Source organism: Eriocheir sinensis, chromosome 16 (assembly GCF_024679095.1).
Source record: "Eriocheir sinensis breed Jianghai 21 chromosome 16, ASM2467909v1, whole genome shotgun sequence".
Taxonomy (NCBI): Eukaryota; Metazoa; Arthropoda; class Malacostraca; order Decapoda; family Varunidae; genus Eriocheir; species Eriocheir sinensis.
In genome coordinates this window covers 20,603,513-20,625,996 of record NC_066524.1, presented here as the reverse complement: position 1 = coordinate 20,625,996, position 22,484 = coordinate 20,603,513, and the positions used below count along the sequence as shown (strand labels likewise).

The following is a 22,484-nucleotide window of genomic DNA, read 5'->3' as shown; positions in this document are numbered from 1 at the left end:
TCCCGCCACCTGGCGTGCGCCATACCCACGCCCGCTGACGCCCACGCCCTTCACACCTTTTCTCCTTGCAGGTGCCGCTCGGAGGACGGGCGGTGCGGGGGGCGGCTCTCCCCTGAGGCGGCGCGGGCGGCGGCCGGTGCGGGAGGACGCCGCGGACGTGGACCAGCTGCTGACGGACGTGCGGGACTACCTCAACACCCGGCTGTCCACCAGGTGCGGCGCGGGTCAGGGGACGGGGGAGGGGGGAGGCAGTATGTGCTTGCCGTGACCAGCACCTCACTCTACTGGTGCTTGCAGGGCTGCTGGTGGCCGCGGCGGCGAGGGCGGAGGCGCGGCGCCCATCGTGGTGGAGGGTAGCAACATCGAGAAGTGCTTCACGGAGCGGCCGGCGGGGGGCGGCAGGACACGACTGTACCCCAAAGGTGAGCCTCGGGGGGCGCCACACAGCACGGCCTCACAGGTAACCCCGCGCCCCGCACACCTCATGCAAACCAGCTGGACAGACAGGCGGGCGGGGGGGTGGGGGGGTGCGCTTGTAGACACTCTTGGCAATACCCTGATCGTTTCTGTCCCCAGGTCGGCCGCGGCAGGAGGACCGCCGCGCCCTGGTAGACCCCGGCGTCAAGGAGCAGCAGCGCATCCAGGGCTCCATCAACGCCATCAACGCCCTCCTCAAGCAGTTCTCCTGAGACACACCCCGCCCTCCACACCCCTCCCCCCCCGCCTCGTTCCACACCTCCTCCTCCACCTCGTTTCTGAGCCCCACCCTGTCCTCCACTCCTCGTCCTTCACCTTCAAGCCTCCTCCTCCAAACCTCACTCGCCCTCTCCACCTCCCCCTCCACCTCCTCGTCCTCCACACCTGTCTCTCCACGTTCCCTCCTCCTCAAAGCCTCGCCCTTCACCTTCACCTCCACCTCCACCTTGCCCTCCACCTCCACCTCGCCGCAAGTGCCGTCATCACCTCGTCCTTCCGCATCTTATTTTAGTCCTCCTTCAAGTCACTCTTAGGTATTTGAAGGGTGACTTAACCTATGAATGATGATGATGATGATGATGATGATTACTATTACTATTATCATCCTTATTAATACTTTTTTTATTATCAATGTTATTACTGTCATTATTATTTTCAGTAGTAGTAGTAATTGTAGTAGTAGTCGTAGTAGTAGTAGTGGTAGTTCTGTTATCATCATCTACATCATTATTATCATTATTATTATCATTATCACTGAGGGAGGTGGAGCAGTGATCGAAGCAGTGTAACCCCAGAGAGCTGTGTTCATTATATCGAAGGACCAATGAACGTCTATAGCGTTTAACGTTTAGGTAGCTGCCTCGAAACATGAACTAACTCCGAGCATATTAACCCTTTGTTTCTGCCCCGAGAAAATCTTCAGTCAAATTCTCGATGCCTATAACAGATGTCAAATTTCAGATGCCTCTTATAGATGTCGAATTTCAGATGCCTATTACAGATGTCGAATTTCAGATGCCTATTACAGATGTCGAATTTCAGATGCCTATTACAGATGTCAAATTTCAGATGCCTCTTATAGATGTCGAATTTCAGATGCCTCTTACAGATGTCGAATTTCAGATGCCTATTAAAGACCCATGAGCCCTAACACATGATTCCAAGCCAACTGAAGCCGTCCAAGTGAAGCCCCGAAGCCTGTGATATGCCTGCACTTAACTATATATATTTCCATAACAAAGTATATCGTGTAAATATCTACGTTAGTCACCTACGTTGTACAGAATGCCGTATATATTGCCTCTGTACATAGATACATTCGTTAAACATCTTTTACTAACATATTTCAGGGACAATTAGTGGTTTTTTTATTAATAAGTCTCCCATAAAAAAGTATTGAAGATTAGGTCTGTTATATACTGTCTATTTTAGTGTTATATTATTCTTGTTCTGTTTGTGAAAGTTGGTAAATAATGAGTTAAGTTTGTTGTGTTTCCTCTATATGAAAAAAAAAAAGTTATTTCAAGACTGCATACAAGTTATAGCCGCGTACGTTACACCGTCCTGTTAATCATGTACAGTCCATGTAAATAAATATATTGGATACACGTCTTTTCATGGGACTTTGTAGTTAGCGACAGCGAGTGAGTCTTCTTATGTCAGCCAACTGGACCTTATTGTACTAATATTTTACCTCTAGACAACTAACTGTTTAACGTAATTCACTCAACTACCTTTGAAAACGAGTATGTCTGAGAATGAGTGTGTCTGACAACGAGTGTGTCTGAGAACGAGTATGTCTGAGAACGAGTGTGTCTGAAAACGAGTGTCTGAGAACGAGTGTGTCTGAGAACGAGTGTGTTTCAGAACGAGTGTGTCTCAGAACGAGTGTGTCTGAAAACGAGTGTCTGAGAACGAGTGTGTCTGAGAACGAGTGTGTTTCAGAACGAGTGTGTCTCAGAACGAGTGTGTCTGAGAACGAGTGTGTCTGTGAGAGGTGGCTTCCGTGTTTCCCCGACGCAGTGCAACATTCAAATCAATACACGCTGTCCTGAATATGGCAAGTCTTCCCCGTAATATCTCTCTCTCTCTCTCTCTCTCTCTCTCTCTCTCTCTCTCTCTCTCTCTCTCTCTCTCTCTCTCTCTCTCTCTCTCTCTCCGATTTAATCTCCCATCTACTATTTGTTCATATATATTCATTTTTGAAGCTCCAACCAGCACCAAGTTAACTGTGAGATCTTCCTCGAACCAGCTTTACGAAGTTATTAATGAAGAATCACAGCTATTTTTTTTTCCTAAGGTTTATTACAGTGAATTATAAAAGTGAGGGACGTGTGGTCAGTATATACTAATCAGACGCTTATCTCGGCCACAATCTGATGTAGAGATAAGCCATTGTTTTTTTATTTTTTATGTATTACCGTATTGTCATATGTCCGAAGTTACCCTCTCTTTTGTTTGTTCTGTTTTGTTATTGTTTTGTTGTTGTTGTTGTTGTTGTTGTTGTTGTTGTTGTTGTTGTTGTTGTTGTATAGTCTGTCCACGTCGAGTTAAACCCAGAAGCCCCTCCCCACAGGCGATGTAGGAAGGGCATAGTCGCTTTGTTGCTGGGGAGGGCCAGTGTGTGGACGGGCCAATTAAGCGTGGGCCAGGAATGAGGGGAGGGCCATCATGTGAACGGGCCAAGCGTGGGTCAGGAATGAGGGGAGGGCCATCATGTGGACGGGTCAAGAGTGGGTCAGGAATGAGGGGAAGGCCATCATGTGAACGGGTCAAGCGTGGGTCAGGAATGAGGGGAAGGCCATCATGCGGACGGGCCAAGGGTGGGCCAGGAAGGAGGGGAGGGCCATCATGTGGACGGGCCAAGGGTGGGCCAGGAAGGAGGGGAGGGCCAGTGTGTGGACGGGCCAAGGGTGGGCCAGGAAGGAGGGGAGGGCCAGTGTGTGGACGGGCCAAGAGTGGGCCAGGAAGGAGGGGAGGGCCAGTGAACTGACTCTACTCTAAAAAAAATCCTATGCACTATACACCTGTGGGGCTGAGTATCGATTCTCAAAACATACAACAAATCACAAGGGTCAATTATAAATAAATACAACAGCTGCGGTATTCAAGTTGTAAGTTATGCAAGTCATTACGTATATTAGTCATGATCAATGGTGACGTTGCTGCATGATTCGTAATTAAATTCCTCTTATACTCAGAGTTGATGATGGGTGGAAAAAGGACTTGAATCTATCCTCCTCAGTGTTCCTGGTTATGTTGTGAAGGCAATATACACAAAACATCGGTTGCATGATATTACAGCCCTCCATATTTGTCTAGTCATGCGAGAAAAATGAGTTCAGTTTAGTTCAAATAATTCAACCAGGGATTCTTAATGTTACAGGTCATATATAACACCAACGATTCTAGAGGACATTTTTTAGTAGTAGTAGCAATAGTAGTAGTAGTAGTAGTAGTAGTAGTAGTAGTAGTAGTAGTAGTAGTAGTAGTAGTAGTAGTAGTAGTAGTAGTAGTAGTAGTAGTAGTAGTAGTAGTAGTAGTAGTAGTAGTAGTAGTAGTAGTAGTAGTAGTAATAGTAGTAGTTTAATCAATTCATTCAACCAGTCATTCTTAGTATCACACGTCATATCTAACACCTACGTTTATAGAGGACATTTTATAGAGCCATAAGTAGTAGTGGCAGCAGAATCAGCAGTGGAAAGAGGAAGAGGAGAAGGAGGAAGAGGAGAAGGAGGAAGAGGAGAAGTTTCAGAGTAATGGACAAGCTGAGTGTGGGGGAAGGGATCCATGTCCTCCCACACCACTGACTCAGGCGAGGGGAGGCATAAAATACACAAACACCAGAACATAGCAGTTAAACCATCAGGAAGACGCAAAGAGGAGTAAAAAAAGAAAAAGAGGCGGCCAACTGAATAGTAACCCCGATAAAGAGGCTGAGGCGGGCAGAGTTTATCAACGTTGCTAGATTGTCGTACTCCGCCTCTTATGTTTGCCGATTTCCGACCTAAAAACTACCTCCTCGACCCCAATAACTGCCTTCACATATGATTATCCTTACAATGGTTAATTATAGGTGTTTCTTGGCAACAGATATGGGGCAGAAACCGGTAAATATGCGGGTCTGAGTACGATAATCTGGATAGTGTTTACATGAGTCAGCTGACGGGGGGGCGGGCGGGCACACAGCGGCTCCCTTCATCCTCCTCCCCATGACCCGCACACCAGCATGAGCCAGGGGCGCCAGGCACACGCCACGCAGCACACGCCTCCCCACGCCTCACCACGCCCCGCGGCACCATGGCGGCCACGTATTATTCCCCGAGACCTTTCCTGGTAGCGCCATTCCTCTTACTCACAAGTGTTCTATTAATGAGATCACCTGTGGCCTTGGGCGCGAGTCAGAGCGAGAGGGAGACTTTCACATGTACATTTACCGCGCGTGATGTGACTTTGCAGTACCAGAGCAGTGAGAACATTAGTCTACTAGTAACAGGGTCGAGGGATGAGGATGTGGAGTTACAGTTTAATTATGATGGTGACGATATTCTTGACCACCTCCCTGATATCTCCCTGACCCCCGGAAGCGAGAATCTGACCTTCCCGCTGACCCTGACCTCGGTGGGGGTAGGGCACACGACCCTGGTGGTGAACGCGACGCCCCCCAATATGACTGATGTGTCCGAGGTGTTTGTGCGTGTGTCCGTGTCTCACTTCAAGGGGCTGGACTACTTCAGTGATGTCGTCGGGTGGGTGTACTTCGTGGCCTGGTCCGTGTCGTTCTACCCCCAGACCTACAGCAACTGGCGACGACGCAGCGTGATCGGTTTCCACTTCGACTTTCTCTCGCTGAATGTCGTTGGGTTTTTCATGTATAGCGTGTTCAACATCTGTCTATATTGGAGCCCGGCCATTAAAATCCAGTACTTCAGCCGGCACCCTTATGGCGTCAACCCAGTCCAGCTCAACGATGTCATATTTTCCATCCATGCCTTCGCCGCCTGTCTGATCCAAGTCGCGCAGTGCTGTGTCTACGAGCGCGGCGACCAGCAGGTGTCCAGGACGGCGAAGGGGATCCTGGGGGCCATAGGGGTGCTGTCGTCGGTGATGGTGGTGTTGAGTGCAGCCGTGGTGTTGCAGTGGCTGGATTTCCTCTACTATGTGTCCTATGTCAAGCTGTTCATCACGCTCATTAAGTATATTCCGCAGGTGTGTGTTGGTCCTTGTGTGTGTGTGTGTGTGTGTGTGTGTGTGTGTGTGTGTGTGTGTGTGTGTGTGTTACTTTCCAGTTGCTTGACTTCCTGACTGGCTGACTGACTGTTTTACTGACTGACTTATTGATTGACTTTTTTAACTGAGTGGCTGGTTGAGTGATTGACTGTATAAATAGCTAACTGACTGACTGACTGACTGACATTTACTGACTGAATAATTGATTGGTTTACTAATTGAATGGCTGACTGACTGATTTTCTGACTGACTGACTAACTAACTAACTAACTAGCTGACCCACTGACTTATTTACTGACTCACTGACTAACTGGATAAGCTGACTGACTGAATGACTCTCTCTCTCTCTCTCTCTCTCTCTCTCTCTCTCTCTCTCTCTCTCTCTCTCTCTCTCTCTCTCTCTCTCTCAGTATCAGCTCACCTAGTCACTTGTTTGTACAGGTGTTGGGTCACTGACAGGTCTATTCCAGGTGCATATTTACCTAACCAATCATGTAGCTTGTCACCATATAAATATCCTACTGACAGGCTGATTGAGATCCTTATTAACTTGAATTGAGCTGTTTATTTACTCCTGTTTAATTTTCTTCATTGAGTAGTTTGTATTTCTGTGTATCTTTGCTTCATTCCTCAAAGTGACAGTCTATATGTTGACCTAGTCTTGGTAATACTATCTCTCTATCTATCTGTCTATCTATCTTGTTAACTTGTATTGAGGTGTAGTTTGCCCTTACTTAATTTTTCTCACTCAGTAGTATATGTGTTTCTGGGTATCTTCTCTCCTCTTCATTCTTCAAAGTGTCAGTCTGTATGTTAACCTAGTCTTGGTAATACTATCTCTCTATATATCTTGTTAACTTGTATTGAGGTGTAGTTTGCCCTTACTTAATTTTCCTCACTCAGTAGTATGTGTTTCTGGGTATCTTCTCTCTTCATTCTTCAAAGTGTCAGTCTGTATGTTAACCTAGTCTTGGTAATACTATCTCTATATATCTGTCTATCTATCTTGTTAACTTGTATTGAGGTGTAGTTTGCCCTTCTTAATTTTCCTCACTCAGTAGTATGTGTTTCTGGGTATCTTCTCTCCTCTTCATTCCTCAAAGTGTCAGTCTGTGAGTTTATATACTATCAACATGTGTATTATCCTATTCTTGGCAATACTATCACTCTCTCTCTGGATGATTCACAGGCTTATTGACCTGAAATTAGCTCTTATTTACTTCAACCCAAATTGCTTCAGTGAATAGTTAGTTTTTCTGGCATTCTTCCTTCCTCTATTTTCCACTATTTTCTACTGTAAGACATATTTATAACCCGCTTCATTGAATAGTATGTCTTTCAATCCTTCTTCCTTCCTCTTAACTCTACAATTCATGGCTATTTTCTACTGTAAGACATATATATAACCCGCTTCATTGAATAGTATGTCTTTCAATCCTTCTTCCTTCCTCTTAACTCTACAATTCATGGCTATTTTCTACTGTAAGACATATTTATAACCCGCTTCATTGAATAGTATGTCTTTCAATCCTTCTTCCTTCCTCTTAACTCTACAATTCATGGCTATTTGCTACTGTAAGACATATACATAACTCACTTCATTGAATAGTATGTTCTTTTGTCCTTTTCCCTTCCTGTTAACTCTACAATTCATGGCTATTTTCTACTGTAAGACATATACATAACTCGCTTCATTGAATAGTGTCTTTCAATCCTTCTTCCTTCCTCTTAACTCTACAATTCATGGCTATTTTCTACGGTAAGACATATACATAACTCGCTTCATTGAATAGTGTCTTTCAATCCTTCTTCCTTCCTCTTAACTCTACAATTCATGGCTATTTTCTACTGTAAGACATATTTATAACCCACTTCATTGAATAGTATGTCTTTCAATCCTTCTTCCTTCCTCTTAACTCTACAATTCATGGCCATTTTCTACTGTAAGACATATTATTACCCGGCTTCAGATTTAAGGTTATATGTTAGATGCCGTCCCAATCTGAAGAAGAAAACGTAAATGTAAAAAGTGTATAAATTATCTAGTTTTAATCCCACTTTTTATGGCCCTCAACACTTGCCTGGACAGACTCTGGCATTTACTTTCCCTCGCAGCTGTGCCGAGACCTGTAATTATAGATCATGACTTGCAATGAGGTCGTTTAGAAGGGTTGAGATTTTTTATTAAGTTATTTTATTTTTACACTCGTACTTTGCTTCTCAAATATACAACTGTGACCTTTATTTGCCTTACCACGTCATTCTCTCTCTCTCTCTCTCTCTCTCGCTCTCGCTCTCTCTCTCTCTTTAACAGTTGCTATTTAACATATTTATCTTTATAGAAACAGAATATTTTTAAGCTCTCATTTCTTCCATTAAATCCTCTCTTTCACCACAACTTACAACCAAAGACGAAAAACTATACAATCACACCCCACCTGCTCCCTCTCTCTCTCTCTCTTTTTCTCTCTTTCTCCCTCTAACAGTTGCCATTTACCATATTTATTTCTTCCATTATTTCCTCTCTTTTTCCTGAACAAACCACAATAGACAAAAAAAAACTATACAATCACACCCCAACAGGCCTACTACAACTACCGCCGCAAGAGCACATCGGGCTGGAGCATCGGCAACATCCTCCTGGACTTCACAGGCGGCACCCTCTCCATAGCGCAGATGTTCATCCTAGCCTACAACTACGAGGACTGGGGATCCATCTTCGGCGACCCCACAAAATTCGGACTGGGACTCTTCTCGGTAATCTTTGACATCTTCTTCATGGTCCAGCACTACATCCTCTACAGGGGGAATAGGGACGGCACTGGGTACTATGGCAACCTCCTAGCATCGCCGCAGCTAACCCACAGCAGCTCCTTAACCGAATCCGTCTCCTCGGTGGACTACGGGGCGACCGGAACCACGCATTGACTCCCAGCCTCGCCCTCCCCCACCTCCCTTTCATCGTCGCTATCTTCGTCTATCTCCACATCGTCCTTCTTCAAAAGTTCCTGCGTATCCTCCTCCCCCTCGTCCTCGTTCAAGAGTTCGCTGATTCCGTCGTCTGGGACTGAATCCGCCTTGTCGTCATCTGCGTCGCCCATGCACTCCTCTCCTGCCTTCCCCTCCATGTCCTCGTCTTTCAAATCAACTAGTTTGGTGTGATTTTTTTTTTCTGGGTTTTTCTTTCGTCTGGTCGTCTTTGTTTTGTTTGTCTTCTTCATTATCTCTGTTCCCTTTTTCTCCCTCCCTTCTTTTTTCTTCTCTTTTCCCCAGCTTCGTCTCTCTTTCCTTCTTTCTCTTTAGTAATTTCTTCACCTTCCTCTCCCTCTTTCATCTTTTCCTCCCTTTTTCAAATTTTCATCTCTCCCTCCTCTTTCATCATCTTCCCTTTTCTTCCTCTTTTCCTTCCTTATTCATCGCTTCACCTTCCTTTACCTTTCTTTTTTTTCTAAGCATCTCTCCCTTTTTCCATTCTCTTCCATACTTCCTTCAGCTACATCTTTTCCTCCTCTTATTTTCCATCAGTTCCCTTCCTCTCACCTCCTCCTCTTCCTTCTCCTTTTCTTCCTCCATACAGGGCGAGGGAGTGTGGCTTGGCTGTGTCCTGTACCTCCAATCCATCCTCAAAACCAAAGATATATATGTACCAATCACTATTACTCTCTATGTTCAGCCTATGTTTACCAATTCACACACGCTATGTATTTATTTATAATGCCGCACCTTCCCTTCTTTATGACCAATGGACTGATTAATTTATTTGTGTATGTGTCGCTGGTACCCATATGCCTTGTGAGAGTCTCGACACCCTGCCTGTGCCATCCGATTCCACTTTTCTATTACATGAACCCACTGCTTAACACTTGAATCCACGTCACTTCTAAATTTCGATAGTGGTTAAGTTGTTTTGGTACTTGATCTTGGTGTTTCGGTGACTTCTACTTGATGAATGAGTGCTTATTGAAACAGTGCATTTGAGAAGGTTAACATACAGCTATTCTTTAATCCAGTCATGTCAGTGTGAAATGAGAATGACCACCTAGTTAATATAGTTTTGAAAGGCTTTGATAAACGTATTTCTGTGTAAGGAGTGATGTGATAAGACGTACTTTTGGCGCATGTATTTAGTGAACGTTTGTCTTTTCTTTAATCCGGTCATATGAGTCTGCAGTAAGAATGACCACCTAGTTCGTATAGTTTTGAAAGGCTTTGATAAACGTATTTCTGTGTAAGGAGTGATGTGATAAGACTTACTTTTGGCGCATGTATTTAGTGAACATATGTCTTTTCTTTAATCCAGTCATACGAGTCTGCAGTAAGAATGACCACCTAGTTCGTATTGCTTTGAAAGGCTTTGCTAAATGTATATCTGTAGGAGGGTTGATGTGATAATATTTTTTGGTGTGTTCATGTGTCTTGAGTTTGTTGAAGGGTCATTTTGTTGAGATTTGCACAAGTCGGGTTACGAAAACACTGGATCAAAACGGCAACAATAAGCAACAGCGACTTTGGTTCGAGATAATCAAAAAGTGGGTTGGATTCTACATTACACACATTTTGCGGGATGCGTTTTAAGTTCGCAGATGCACCCCAAACTGAAAAATAATTACGTTTGCTGAAGTTAATCCTACATTACCCACAGAGCATCTTATAGTGTGACTTTTGTTCAAGATAATCAAATAGGGGGTTGGATTCTACATTACACACATTTTGCAGGATGCGTTTTAAGTTCGCAGACGTACCACAAACTGAGAAATGATTACGTTTGCTGTGAAGATTATCCTACATTACCCACAGAGCAACTTAGAGTGTGACTTTTGTTCGAGATAATCAAATAGGGGGTTGGATTCTACATTACACACATTTTGCAGGATGCATTTTAAGTTCGCAGACGTACCACAAACTGAGAAATGATTACGTTTGCTGTGAAGATTATCCTACATTACCCACAGAGCAACTTAGAGTGCGACTTTTGTTCGAGATACTAAAAAATGGGGTTGGATTCTACATTACACATATTTTGCGGGACGAGTTTTAAGTTCGCAGACGCACCCCAAAGTGAGAAATAGATACGTTTGGTGAATTTTATCCTACATTACCCACAGAGCAACTTAGAGTGCGACTTTTGTTCGAGATAATCAAATAGGGGGTTGGATTCTACATACCATACATTCTGCAGGATGCGTTTTAAGTTTGCAGTCTCACCCGAAACTGAAAAATAAATACGTGTTTTTTTTTATTTGTTGTTGTTGTTGTTTTTGTTTTTTTCGACAAAGGAGACGTTCACTGAAGTTTACCCCACATTACCCTCAGAGCAACATATCCGTGCAACCCAAGCTGTGCCATAGTCTCAGGGGTCAGCGTGTGTTTCCTTGCGTTGGCGGCGTGCGGCTTGCGTGTCCAGTCGAGCCGTAGTGAGGTGGTGAGGCGCTTGCATTGATTTCTTCAGGTACCAACCACGCCATGATATTCTGCATTCCATCCCGTCACCAGAGGCTTCCAGTAACGTTAGTCTTGCGTATTCGAGCACCTTCAGCGTTGGTTCGTTCGCCGTTTGAGTTTCGGGATTATGAGCATAGCGATCGCCACGCAGTATCCCCGTTAACGTATTGATTGTCGATATGTGTTGTGAGTTGATTGGTTCGTTCGCCGTCCTTGATTTGGGCTACATAGCATAGCGTAACACCCAGGCTTCCCTTGGTCTCTTAGTGTCGTTATTAATTATTTCCGATACCTTTTTAATTGTCAGTGCATGTCGTGAATTCATTGGTTAGTTCGTCGTCCTTGTTTTGGGTTACGTAGCATAGCGTAACAGCCGGGCTTCCCTTGGTTAGATAGCGTCATTATTCATTATTTCCGATACCTTTTTCATTGTCCATATGTGCTGTGAGTTGGTGGGTTCGTTCGTCTTTGTTTCGGCATAAGTGAGATAACAGATAAGTCCCCCTTGGTTTGGTGTTAGCGTTTTCACTCCTTGCCAATGTTACTGTATTATTTCGGCATACACGGCATAGCGGATAAGTTTCCCGTGGCTCCGTGGCAGCATTTCACTCCCTATTGTTACTGTTACGTACCTCCGTTTATTAGGTTCGTCGGTGTTATTATACATATTTTTAAATTTCCACTATTTGTAACGGACTTTTGGCATTAATAGACTAAGTTCCCCCCGATTAGTCCGTTATATCGAGGATTTACTGTACTGTGTTTGCTGTTTGTTATATTTGTTGTTGTCATATACGCCCCATACTGCAATGTTATTTTCGGCACCATGTACGTTGTTTGTTACGTTAGTTAAGGTCGTCACACACATATTCTTTGCTGTAACGTGTCTTCTGCCCTCTTGTGGTTGTCATACTCACCCTGTACTACTGTGTTAGAGAGGGAGAGGAGGAGAAAGGAGAGAGGGGATAGAGAAGAAAGGGATAGGATGGGAAGGAAAGGACGGTACAGAAGGGGAGATAGGAAGTGAGCAAAAGGAGAGAGGGGATAGAGAAGGGATGGAAGAATGGGATAGGAAGGAAAGGACGGTACAGAAGGGGAGATTGGAAGTGAGCAAAAGGAGAGAGGGGATAGAGAAGGGATGGAAGAATGGGATAGGAAGGAAAGGAAAGGACGGTACAGAAGGGAAGATAGGAAGTGAGCACAAGGAGAGAGGGGATAGAGAAGAAAGGAATGGGATAGGATGGGAAGGAAAGGAGGGTACAGAAGGGGAGATAGGAAGTGAGCAAAAGGAGAGAGAGGATAGAAAAGAAAGGAATGGGATAGGATGGGAAGGAAAGGAGGGTACAGAAGGGGAGATAGGAAGTGAGCAAAAGGAGAGAGGGGATAGAGAAGAAAGGAATGGGATAGGATGGGAAGGAAAGGAGGGTACGGAAGGGGAGATAAGAAGTGAGCAAAAGGAGAGAGGGGATAGAAAAGAATGGGGTCAGAAAGAAAGGAGAGAAAGACAGCACAGATGACCTCACATATATAGTTCCTCACATTCGTTTAACCTGCCACATGCATCCCTCACTGCAACATGTCTATGGGTGTAAGTGTGTGGGTTGTAATGTACCTTCAGCATCATGACTCTGACCCACACTTTGTCCGTCGCTTAAGTTTCATACGTCTGAGTCATGGCTTTCAATGTCCCTGCACTTCAGACTCCCTTCACCTTTCTTTCACAGTAGGTTTAATGGGTCTATGATGTCTTAGCAGTGAGGGGGAGGACTGTGATTCTTCCCCACACTTGCCGTCTCTTAAGTTTCATACGTCTGAGTCATGGCTTTGAATGTCCCTGCACTTCAAACCCCCTTCACCTTTCTTTCACAGTAGGTTTAATGGGTCTATGATGTCTTGGCAATGAGGGAGAGGATGTATGTTTGAGTCTGAGTTACATAGAGAGATTGTGATGTCGAGGCTTGTGTATTTCTAAGCGTTCCAGCACCTCGGTTTCCCTGTTTGAAGAGCCTCTCGTGGAAGGTCCCAGGGCTTGTCATGGGCCGTTTTGTGATCCCAGTGATAGCTTTACACGACCTCCGCATCATGAACTGGAAAATCACCCATGAGAACCCGGTTAATCTTCTACGTGGTCTCAGAAAATAGTCATAATCGGAACCTGAGACGTTTAAAAAAAATGGACCTTCGTGTATGTGATGTGTAACCGGTTATTTCCCTATAGTTACATTCCCCTTTGGTCGGTCGTATGTACGTCACCACGCCTTGCTACCTATCACAACAGTATTCACCGCAGTACCTTTTTCTTCACCCTAGTCATAGATAAGAGAAGGAGTGATCTATGGGAGTCTTGGGGGCGTCTGGGCAGCTCAAGTCTCGTTACTGTGAGAAATAAGTGGTTTTTTGACACTGAAGTCTTGTCATAGGAATCTGTCTTTGTGATTTGTTACGCTGATGAGAAACTTTAGAATGGTGGACGTTGATGCACTATGGGTTGTCTCGGCACCTAAAGTCTCATTACCGTAACAAATATGAGGTTTTTGGGGCTACAGAAAAACAACGTCATAGGAATCTGTCTTTGTGATTTGTTACGCTGATGAGAAACTTTAGAATGGTGGACATTGATGCACTATGGGTTGTCTCGGCACCTAAAGTCTCATTACCGTAACAAATATGAGGTTTTTGATGCTACCGAAAAACAACATCGTAGGAATCTGTCTTTGTGATTTGTTACGCTGATGAGAGAATTTAGATTGGAAGACGTTAATGTACTTTGGGTCGTCTAGTCACCTCAAGTCTCATTACTGTAACAAATATGAGGTTTTTTGGGCTACAGAGAAAGCTTGTCATAGGAAACTGTCTCTGTGATTTGTTATACTAATGAGAGAATATAGGTTTGAGGACATTAATGCATCACTTGTGGGTTATATAGAAGCAAAAGTCATATGGCTGAGACTTACTTGATCTTTTCTAAGCATGATAGAGATGAAGCTTATATGCTGTAGAGTAAGGCTTGCAGAAAATTCACACCCATCCCAGTTTCTACACCCATAACGCTCTTCTGCTATAGACATGAGGCAAGCTACAGGTCGTCTGGTCACCTCAAAACTCATTACTGTAACATATATGAGTTTTTTTATGTTACAGAGAAATCTTGTCATACTAAAATGTCTTTGTGGTTTGTTATACTAATGTGAAAATATAGATTGGAGGATGTTGTGGGTTATATAGAAGCAAAGGACATATGGATGAAACTTACTTGATATTTTCCAAGCTTGGTAGAGATGAAGCTTATATGCTGTAGAGTAAGGCTTGCAGAAAATTCACACCCATCCCAGTTTCTTCACCCGTAACGCTCTTGTGCTATAGACATGAGGCAAGCTACAGGTCATCTGGTCACCTCAAAACTCATTACTGTAACATATATGAGTTTTTTTATGCTGTGGAGAAATCTTGCCATACTAAACTGTCTTTGTGGTTTGTTATACTAATGTGAAAATATAGATTTGAGGATGTTGTGGGTTATATAGAAGCAAAGGACATATGGATGAAACTTACTTGATATTTTCCAAGCTTGGTAGAGACACAAGGCATATAAGCTGTAGAGTAAGGCTTGTAGAATATCCACACTCATCCCATCCCAGTTTCTCCACCCATAACTCTTGTGGTATAGACACGAGACTCGCTTGAAAGACCTGAACATTTAGCATCACACCCTCTAACCTCCTCACCCACCACACAAGTCACCAAGCCTGTGTTTCCAGTAGTACAAGTGTTGCATATCACGCCTACTATACCCTGCCTCTTGAGCTCCCACATGAAGACCGCTCCCGTACCTCTGCAAATGAACTTCTTTCCTCAGATAATCCGTAGATCGTAGAGCAATACCCATGATGCACTGGACGCTACTCTCTGCTGTAAGGGAATGAGAAAGTACAGTGTTGCGTAGTTTTTCACCTAAGCTTCAGTTTTATCCATTCCTATAGACTGTAGAGCAATATCCGTGATGCGCTGGACTTCACTCTGTGCCGTAAGGGAATCAGAGTAGTCCAATGTTGCATAGTTTTTCACCTTGGCTTTAGTTTATCCATTCCTGTTAACTGTAGAGCAATACCTGTGATGCGCTGGACCTCACTCTGCGCTCTAAGGGAATCAGAGTAGTCCAGTGTTGCATAATTTATCACTCACCTCTCGTTTCTCCGCTCCCGTAAACTATGGACCAATGTCTGTATGTGTGAAGCAGTTCCCATGGGTTCAATGATGTGTGTTGCCCCTAAAGGTTAAGTTCACTGTATACATGTTGAGATATTTGACTTGTATGTGTGTATCGAACTACTACCAATATGCACACTAATGCACACAGGGATAAAATTTACATCTCGTATGAACGCAAGATTAAGTTTATTTTCATACGCAAATATACCGCCTCATCCATTTGTTGCTGATATAATAAGTTGTCAATGATTAGTTAGGATCCAGAAACCCTTAAACTATCTTAGACTTAGGTAGACTATTCAAGGCTTAAGGTTACTGCATTGAGATTTTGGGGGGCCTTTGATAAGCTGGGTGCCAAGGATGTAAACCCTGCCCTCTTATGCCCCTGGGTAGTGTAAATGAAGGGTTATTGCTGACACTGAACACTGAATAGACTATGTAGCTCCCTGCCTATATGTAGTTGTGTCTGTACAGAGCATATATAGAGGACTGTTTGGAGAGGGGTTAGAGCTATCATGTAAGTTTATAAGCTCAAGGAGTGGAGACAATATAGAGTGATGCTGTACTTGGGGAAATTGAAGGGCAGTGCTGTGGCTTGTGTTTAGGAAGAGAGGAGATTACCTTGGACAATAAGAGCAGGGGAAAGACATTTGAGTGTGTGTGTGTGTCGAGCTATCATGTAAGTTTATAAGGTCAAGGAATGGAGACAATATATAGTGACGCTGTACTTGGGGAAATTGAAGGGCAGTACTGTGGCTTGTGTTTGGGAAGAGAGAAGATTAACGTTGACCATAAGAGGAGAGGAAAGGCGTTTGTGTGTGTGTGTGTGTAGAGCTATAATGTAAGTTTTTAAGCTCAAGGAATGGAGACAATATATAGTGATGCTGTACTTGGGGAAATTGAAGGGCAGTACTGTGGCTTGTGTTTAGGAAGGGAGGAGATTACCGTGAACAACAAGAGGAGGGGAAAGGCATGTGTGTGTGTGTGTGTGTAGAGCTATAATGCAAGTTTTTAAGCTCAGGGAACGGAAACAATAGATAGTGACGTGATGATGATAGGGAAATGAGGGCTTGGTGAGGGGGAACAAGAGGGATAGTGGACAGTGAGATGGACGATGGGAAAAGGAAGGGGATGAGGTAAAGGGAATGTTCGAGGAAAATAGAAGGGCAATGTGCCTTTGTGCTTGGTAAGAATGGAGATGAACATGGACAGTAAGAGGAGGAGAAAGACATTTTGTGTGTGTGTGTGTAATTTGCATTCTGGTTGTGTTGTGAGGGCAAATTACTATGGTGTCTCTCTAAGGATACCATTGCCATATGTACTTATTAACAAGTCCATTCCATGTAAATTCAGCTCCCTCAAAGCCATGGTGTGCTGGACGAAGGGAAAAGTCTGAAGTCCATAGCATAGTGGGGTCTGTCCCATGTAAAAACCAGCCAGCATCCTCAAGGCTGTGGTATACTGGATGAAGGGAAAGATTGTAGTCCATAGCCAAGCAGCATTCATGTGAGACTCAACCCTCGGCATTGAGACCCATGGAAGAGATCTGATACTTCGGTTCTCAGGGCATTGATGAAAAGAATCCCATGACACAAGCTTTAAAAAGACAATAGAAAGATATGTTTTTTGTGTTTTGTATACGTGGAAGGGAAATTGGGTGTGATAATTCATGTTTTCAATCACTGAGGATGTTACGTTGGGTTATCTTGCTGGGAGAAAAATTAATGTATCATAGAAGTTGCTTGAGAGAATAATGGTAAATAATAAATGGATTTTGTATTTTGAGGGAATAAGAGAGGAATTAGTTTAGTGTTTATATCAGTTCCTCATTACTTTGGTTATCTTGGTGTTAGGAAAATTACATCAGATTACAAAAATGACAAATAATCGTAAATAATTATATGGATTTTGTATTTGGTGAGGGAGAGAGAAATTACTTTATTGCTTGAGGATATCAGTTTCACATTGCCAAGGAAAGTGAATATTGGTAAAACAAAATATATAGTTTGTATTTTGTGGTGTGAGAAAGGAATTACTTTATCAATTCTACATCAGTTTCTCATTAGCAAGGGAAGCATAGGAGTTGCCATAGGAGTTTGTAAATACACAGATGCATAATACATATACCACTAAGATACATAATGCTATATCTAGGTGTAGTGAATGTGTATATATATTTGTTAGCATACGGAGAACACCCACGAGAATGATGTTGATATTGTACTGTGATGGTGAGCAAGTAAAGGGTTTATTATTATTATTATTATTATTATTATTATTATTATTATCACTATTATTTTTTTCTTAATTGCCATTGTAATCATTATGTCCTAAGATTATTGTTCACTATTTATTGACAAAGTGAGATAAAGGTGTTGCCATAAATTTAAAAATGTTAGTTTGTGTAATATCCTTCATTTTTACATTATTTTCTTAACCTGTCCGCTGCAATTGGCATGGATATCCCTTCACTGGTAGCCTGGTAACACACACTCCCAGGTCTTTCTCTGCCTCTGTGGATAGTGGTGTGTTTCCCGTGTGGTATTAGTGTGCTGGACATGCCTTCACTGGTAGCCTGGTAACATATAGTCCCAGGTCTTTCTCTGCCTCTGTGGTGGATAGTGGAGTGTTTCCCATGTGGTATTGGTGTGCTGGATATCCCTTCACTGGTAGCCTGGCAACAAAACACTCCCAGGTCTTTCTCTGCCTCTGTGGTGGATGGTGGAGTGTTTCCCATGTGGTACTGGTATGCTGGATATCCCTTCACTGGTAGCCTGGTAATATATACTCCCAGGTCTTTCTCTGCCTCTGTGGTGGATAGTGGAGCGTATACAAACTTCCCGCACACACATATGCACACACACGGGTCACAAAGTACACACAGCCTCAAGAAAACGCACAGAACACTCTTGGTGGTCTCGAGAGTGTTTGAAAAGCGCGCCAGAGGTAGCCATGGTTGACGTCACGAGAACCACGCAGTCAGCTGGAGGAGACGGGTCACTGTTGCCGGTTGGTCACTTGAAGAGCATTCAGCGAAGAGGAAGGACAGGCGGTGAAGCAGGGACCCACAAGTGAGTTTTAATTACTTTTCATAGCATAGAGAGTAGGCAGTGTGGATATAGTCATTGCTTTTGGGATCTATATCGTGTTCATTGATTATGGTTAAGTTTTATTCTTGTTAGAGGCTTAGGAGTATTGTTATGACTTTAAAGAGTGTTAATGAGATGAGGGAACTGCCTGGCTATGTATGGTCGTTTGTCAGTGGATGTGTTTAGTAATTTTGGGAGATTCTTTATTGTGGTTATTGATTATGGTTAAGTTTTATTTATGTAAGAGGCTTGGTAGTATTGTTATAACCGACTAATTGGGGGAATGAGGAAACTGCCTGGTTATGTGTTATCGTCTGTCAGTGGATGTGTTCAGTGATTTTGGGGGGGGTTCTATATTACGTGTTTATTGAAAGATTGTGGTTTTATTCATATTCGAGGCTTAGGACTATTGTTTTAACTGGGAGGTAGGATTAGCAAACGACCGCGTTACCTCAAATTGCTTAGTCACGCGTATAAGTCGGCGCATACAGGATAGTTCGCGGTAGTTAATAGTAATGGGGAGATTGTGGTCGTTTTATTCATATTGGAAGCTTAGGACGATATTGTTTTAACTTATCAACTGGCAGGTAGGATTAGCAAACGACCGCGTTACCTCAAATTGCCTAGTTACGTTTATAAGTGGCTATATAGGATAGTTAGAGGTAGTTAATAGTGTAAGGGTCATTGTGATTTAAGTTTCATTCATATTGGAGACTTGGGACTATTATTTTAACTTGTCAACTGGCAAGTAGGATCAGCAAACAACCTAGTTACCTCAAATTGCCTAGTTACGTTCATTGTATAGTTAGTGGTAGTTAATAGTGTATTAGTCATTGTGGTTAAGGATTATTCATATTAGAGGCTTTGGAGAGCATTGTTATAACTGGATAGCTTAAAAGTGTGATAAGACAACTACCGAGTTACCTCAAATTGCCTAGTTACGTTCATTGTATAGTTAGTGGTAGTTAATAGTGTATTAGTCATTGTGGTTAAGGTTTATTCATATTCGAGGCTTGAAGTATTGTTATAACTGGTTAGCTGATAAGTATGAAAAGGCAACTACCGGGTAACTTCAAATTGCCTAGTTACGTTAAGTGGTCATTTTGGATAGTTATAGTGGTAGTTCACAGAGCAAGAGGGTCATTAGGTATTTCACGTCACTGGTATTTCTTCGGCATTTAGTCTAGTTTAATTTTAGTTCATTTCACAAGTTTTTGCCGTCTCTGATCGTCAACGCCTTCGTCAGTAGCGAGAAACCTTGATGGAGGTTGTTATTTTCTCTTTCCTTTGCGTTTATAATGTTCTAATCTGTTTTTTTTTAGTGTCCAGTGTAAAGTTAGGAGTGTCTAGCGCACTATAGGATCCTCAGCGCCTTCGTCAGTAGCGAGAAACCTTGATAGCGGTTATTATTTTCTCATTTCCATCGTATTTATATAGTTCTCTATCCTCATTTTAACTATCTAGCGCCCTTTAAAATCGTCAGCTCCTTCGTCAGTAGCTTATCCCGAGTTGAATTCAAGTTTTCCGGCGTCTTTCAGGTCCTGCAGCGACACCGTGAGGAGTGATGCTCGGAGCTTGTGGTGGCGAGACGGAAACTGTGAAGGCGAGGACGAGGATGAGATGAGATTACCGCAGCATCCATGGTCTGCGGGAGTGATGCTTCGGGCCCAGCCTGACAACGGGAGATGGAGACTGACATTCGAAGGCTAAGTTTTGACGATTGTTTCTATCTTGGCGTCATTTCCGGCTTTGCTTAATGTTTTGTGATAGTCTAGTTACTTTTTTTTTTTAGCATTTTATTGAAAGAAGAGTATGTGAAATGTCTTTTTTAAGGTATACCTCTTGACGCTTCACTTTGCCAACTTACAATTGATCAACTACCTTAGAACTATTTTCCTTGTTAATGAATGATAGTTTGTTACCAGTTAAATTCCAGTGCTTTATACACGCTTCAGGATGTAGTAATGTGTGTAATTTCATTTGTTCATTTTAATATTTTCCGTCAGTCTGTGATAGTTTCGTAATAATTCGTAGTTCCAGTGCTCTATATACACGATACAAGCTACCATAACATGTGTATTGACATCTGTGTACTCCTCAGGACGTTGCGGGCGTGGGCGAGGCGGCGGCGGTGTTGCCTGCTACTCAGAGAACCAAGATTCCTGTTGGCGTCTCTCCTTCAGACGTGCGGGGCGGCGCTACACACGCTCACCACGCCTGTTCCTACTGCTATCAACGGCGGGGCGGAGGTTTAGCGCGGGGCGCGAAGACTCTGGGCTGGTGTGTCCCCGCATGCGTGTTAGAGAGGAGGAAGAGTCGAATCAAGAGGATAGAAGACAAGAGAGGATGACAGAGGAACAAGATGAAAGTAGAATGTAAGACAAGGGCACACAATAAACACACCATTGCTATATAGTATTCTTTATTGTTTCTCCTTTCAAGTCAGAACAGGATATCCACTACTGTTCTCTTCTTAAGGTCTCCTCCTCTTGCTGCTGCTCTCTTCTTTGGTTCTTCTCTCCTTCCCAATATATAGCAACATAACACCCTTAACTAACGTGTCCATCACCAATCTTGTATACCCCCATCATTACCTATACCATTATAATGCACAGATCTTCTATGCCCAGTCATTACCAATCTTTAGAACACTGTCATTACCTTACATAGTAGCAGTCGTAGTAATGGTTGTTATAGTAGTCACCGCCACATCACCTCTCAACACCACCATCGCCTTCGTCAACAGCTCTCTCCATAGCCCGCAGCATCTTTCGCCTCACTTCCCCGGCCATGGCTGTGAAGATTCAACATAAGCATCTCTTTACACACAAACCACCGTGAATTAGCATCTCTTAAAACACACAAACCACCCTCCATACCACACCTCTGACCATCCCACTGTGAAAATAAGTCCAGCTAAGAATGCAATGAAAAACTAAACTAAAATCAGACTAAATGGCGTAGGAATACCGGTAATGTAAAGTATCTAATGACCCTTTCACCGTATTAACTATCGCTAACTATGCAATATGGCCACTTAATTGACGTAACTGTGGTAGGCTATCAAAAGTAACCTGGTAGTTGCCTTATTCCACCTTCTAGTTGTTCACTTATAACAATACTCTCCCAAGCCTCCAATATAAGCCTTAACCACAGTCTTGAACAGTTAACTAAGCAAGGAGAGTTGAAATCGCTCATTATATAGAAACAAGACAAAGAGCAATTACCTTATCAATCAAGAACGACTACTTAACACAGTACTTACAGGTTAATAAAGCACTACAGGCAAACAGGTAAGTACAGTAACCTAGGTTATTATAGACATGGATAAAACTGAATACAGCATAGGCCTAAAATGAAGGTAAGCACTGAACGAGCCTATAACGTTAAAAATGGACCCTAATTAATAAAAAAAGACCAAAAGTAATATGACAGCACTAGTTAATAAAATAAGACCTTGATTAATAGGCCTACACTAATATAAGGGGAACACTAGGCCTAAAAATAACGTAGATAAGCACTTCATGACCCTGTAACGTAAAGACAGACTGAATGGAACACCTGATGAGTAATTATAATGACAGGTGATGGACAACGAGGTACAGCTGAACAAGGTAATTACAGGTGAGAACAAGGACGTAAGATGACTGAAGAAACAAAGGCTAAAGAAAAGAACTATAGAGGGAAGAGATAACAAAGATGAGAAGGACAATTATGCAAAAGATAATGAAAAGATAGATAATTAAATGAGAAAAATAAGACTCGAAAGAAACAAAGGCGAAAAAAACAAAGACGAAAGAAAAGAATTATAGAGGGAAGAGATAAACATAAAGGGAGGAGATGATGAAGATGAGAATAAGGACAAAGATGATAAAGATAATGAAAGAATAAAGAATAAAATTAGAGAGGAGAGACAGAGACAAACCTTACCTCAGTGAACGCCATCAGCTGACTGAGGAATACCAGCCCCTTCTTCCCCCTCCTCCTCCTCCTCCTCCTCCTATTAATGACTTGTTAAATAAAAAAATAAAAAAGACC

The 22,484-nt window shown here is 43.0% G+C and overlaps 2 protein-coding genes and 2 long non-coding RNA genes across 6 annotated transcripts in view; 2 read left to right on the top strand and 2 right to left on the bottom strand.

The window, feature by feature from the left end:
- LOC126999528 (uncharacterized) overlaps positions 1-2,082 on the top strand; it is a 31,555-nt gene extending 29,473 nt beyond the window's left edge. For both annotated transcript variants that reach the window (XM_050862195.1, XM_050862194.1), the window contains 3 exons: positions 72-213; positions 298-422; positions 577-2,082. In XM_050862195.1, the coding sequence (XP_050718152.1) occupies positions 72-213; positions 298-422; positions 577-689 (380 nt within the window). In that variant the 3' untranslated portion in view covers positions 690-2,082. The remainder of the gene's footprint in view (positions 1-71; positions 214-297; positions 423-576) is intronic.
- Positions 2,083-4,637: 2,555 nt separating this feature from the next.
- Positions 4,638-12,621, top strand: LOC126999525 (cystinosin homolog). The gene is made up of 2 exons (XM_050862192.1): positions 4,638-5,685; positions 8,290-12,621. Exons 1-2 carry the CDS (start codon positions 4,777-4,779, stop codon positions 8,632-8,634), a joined length of 1,254 nt encoding a protein of 417 aa, XP_050718149.1. The 5' UTR covers positions 4,638-4,776; the 3' UTR covers positions 8,635-12,621.
- A 1,024-nt stretch (positions 12,622-13,645) lies between these two features.
- LOC126999526 (uncharacterized) lies at positions 13,646-14,691 on the bottom strand. Its single transcript, XR_007753405.1, has 2 exons — positions 14,543-14,691; positions 13,646-14,243 (listed from the first exon to the last, which is right to left on the bottom strand). It is a non-coding gene; the product is annotated as an uncharacterized LOC126999526 (long non-coding RNA).
- Positions 14,692-20,315: 5,624 nt separating this feature from the next.
- Positions 20,316-22,484, bottom strand: part of LOC126999527 (uncharacterized) — a 38,639-nt gene continuing 36,470 nt past the window's right edge. For both annotated transcript variants that reach the window (XR_007753406.1, XR_007753407.1), the window contains exons 3-4: positions 21,108-21,240; positions 20,316-20,967 (exon numbers count right to left, since the gene is read on the bottom strand). This is a non-coding gene — a long non-coding RNA (uncharacterized LOC126999527). The remainder of the gene's footprint in view (positions 20,968-21,107; positions 21,241-22,484) is intronic.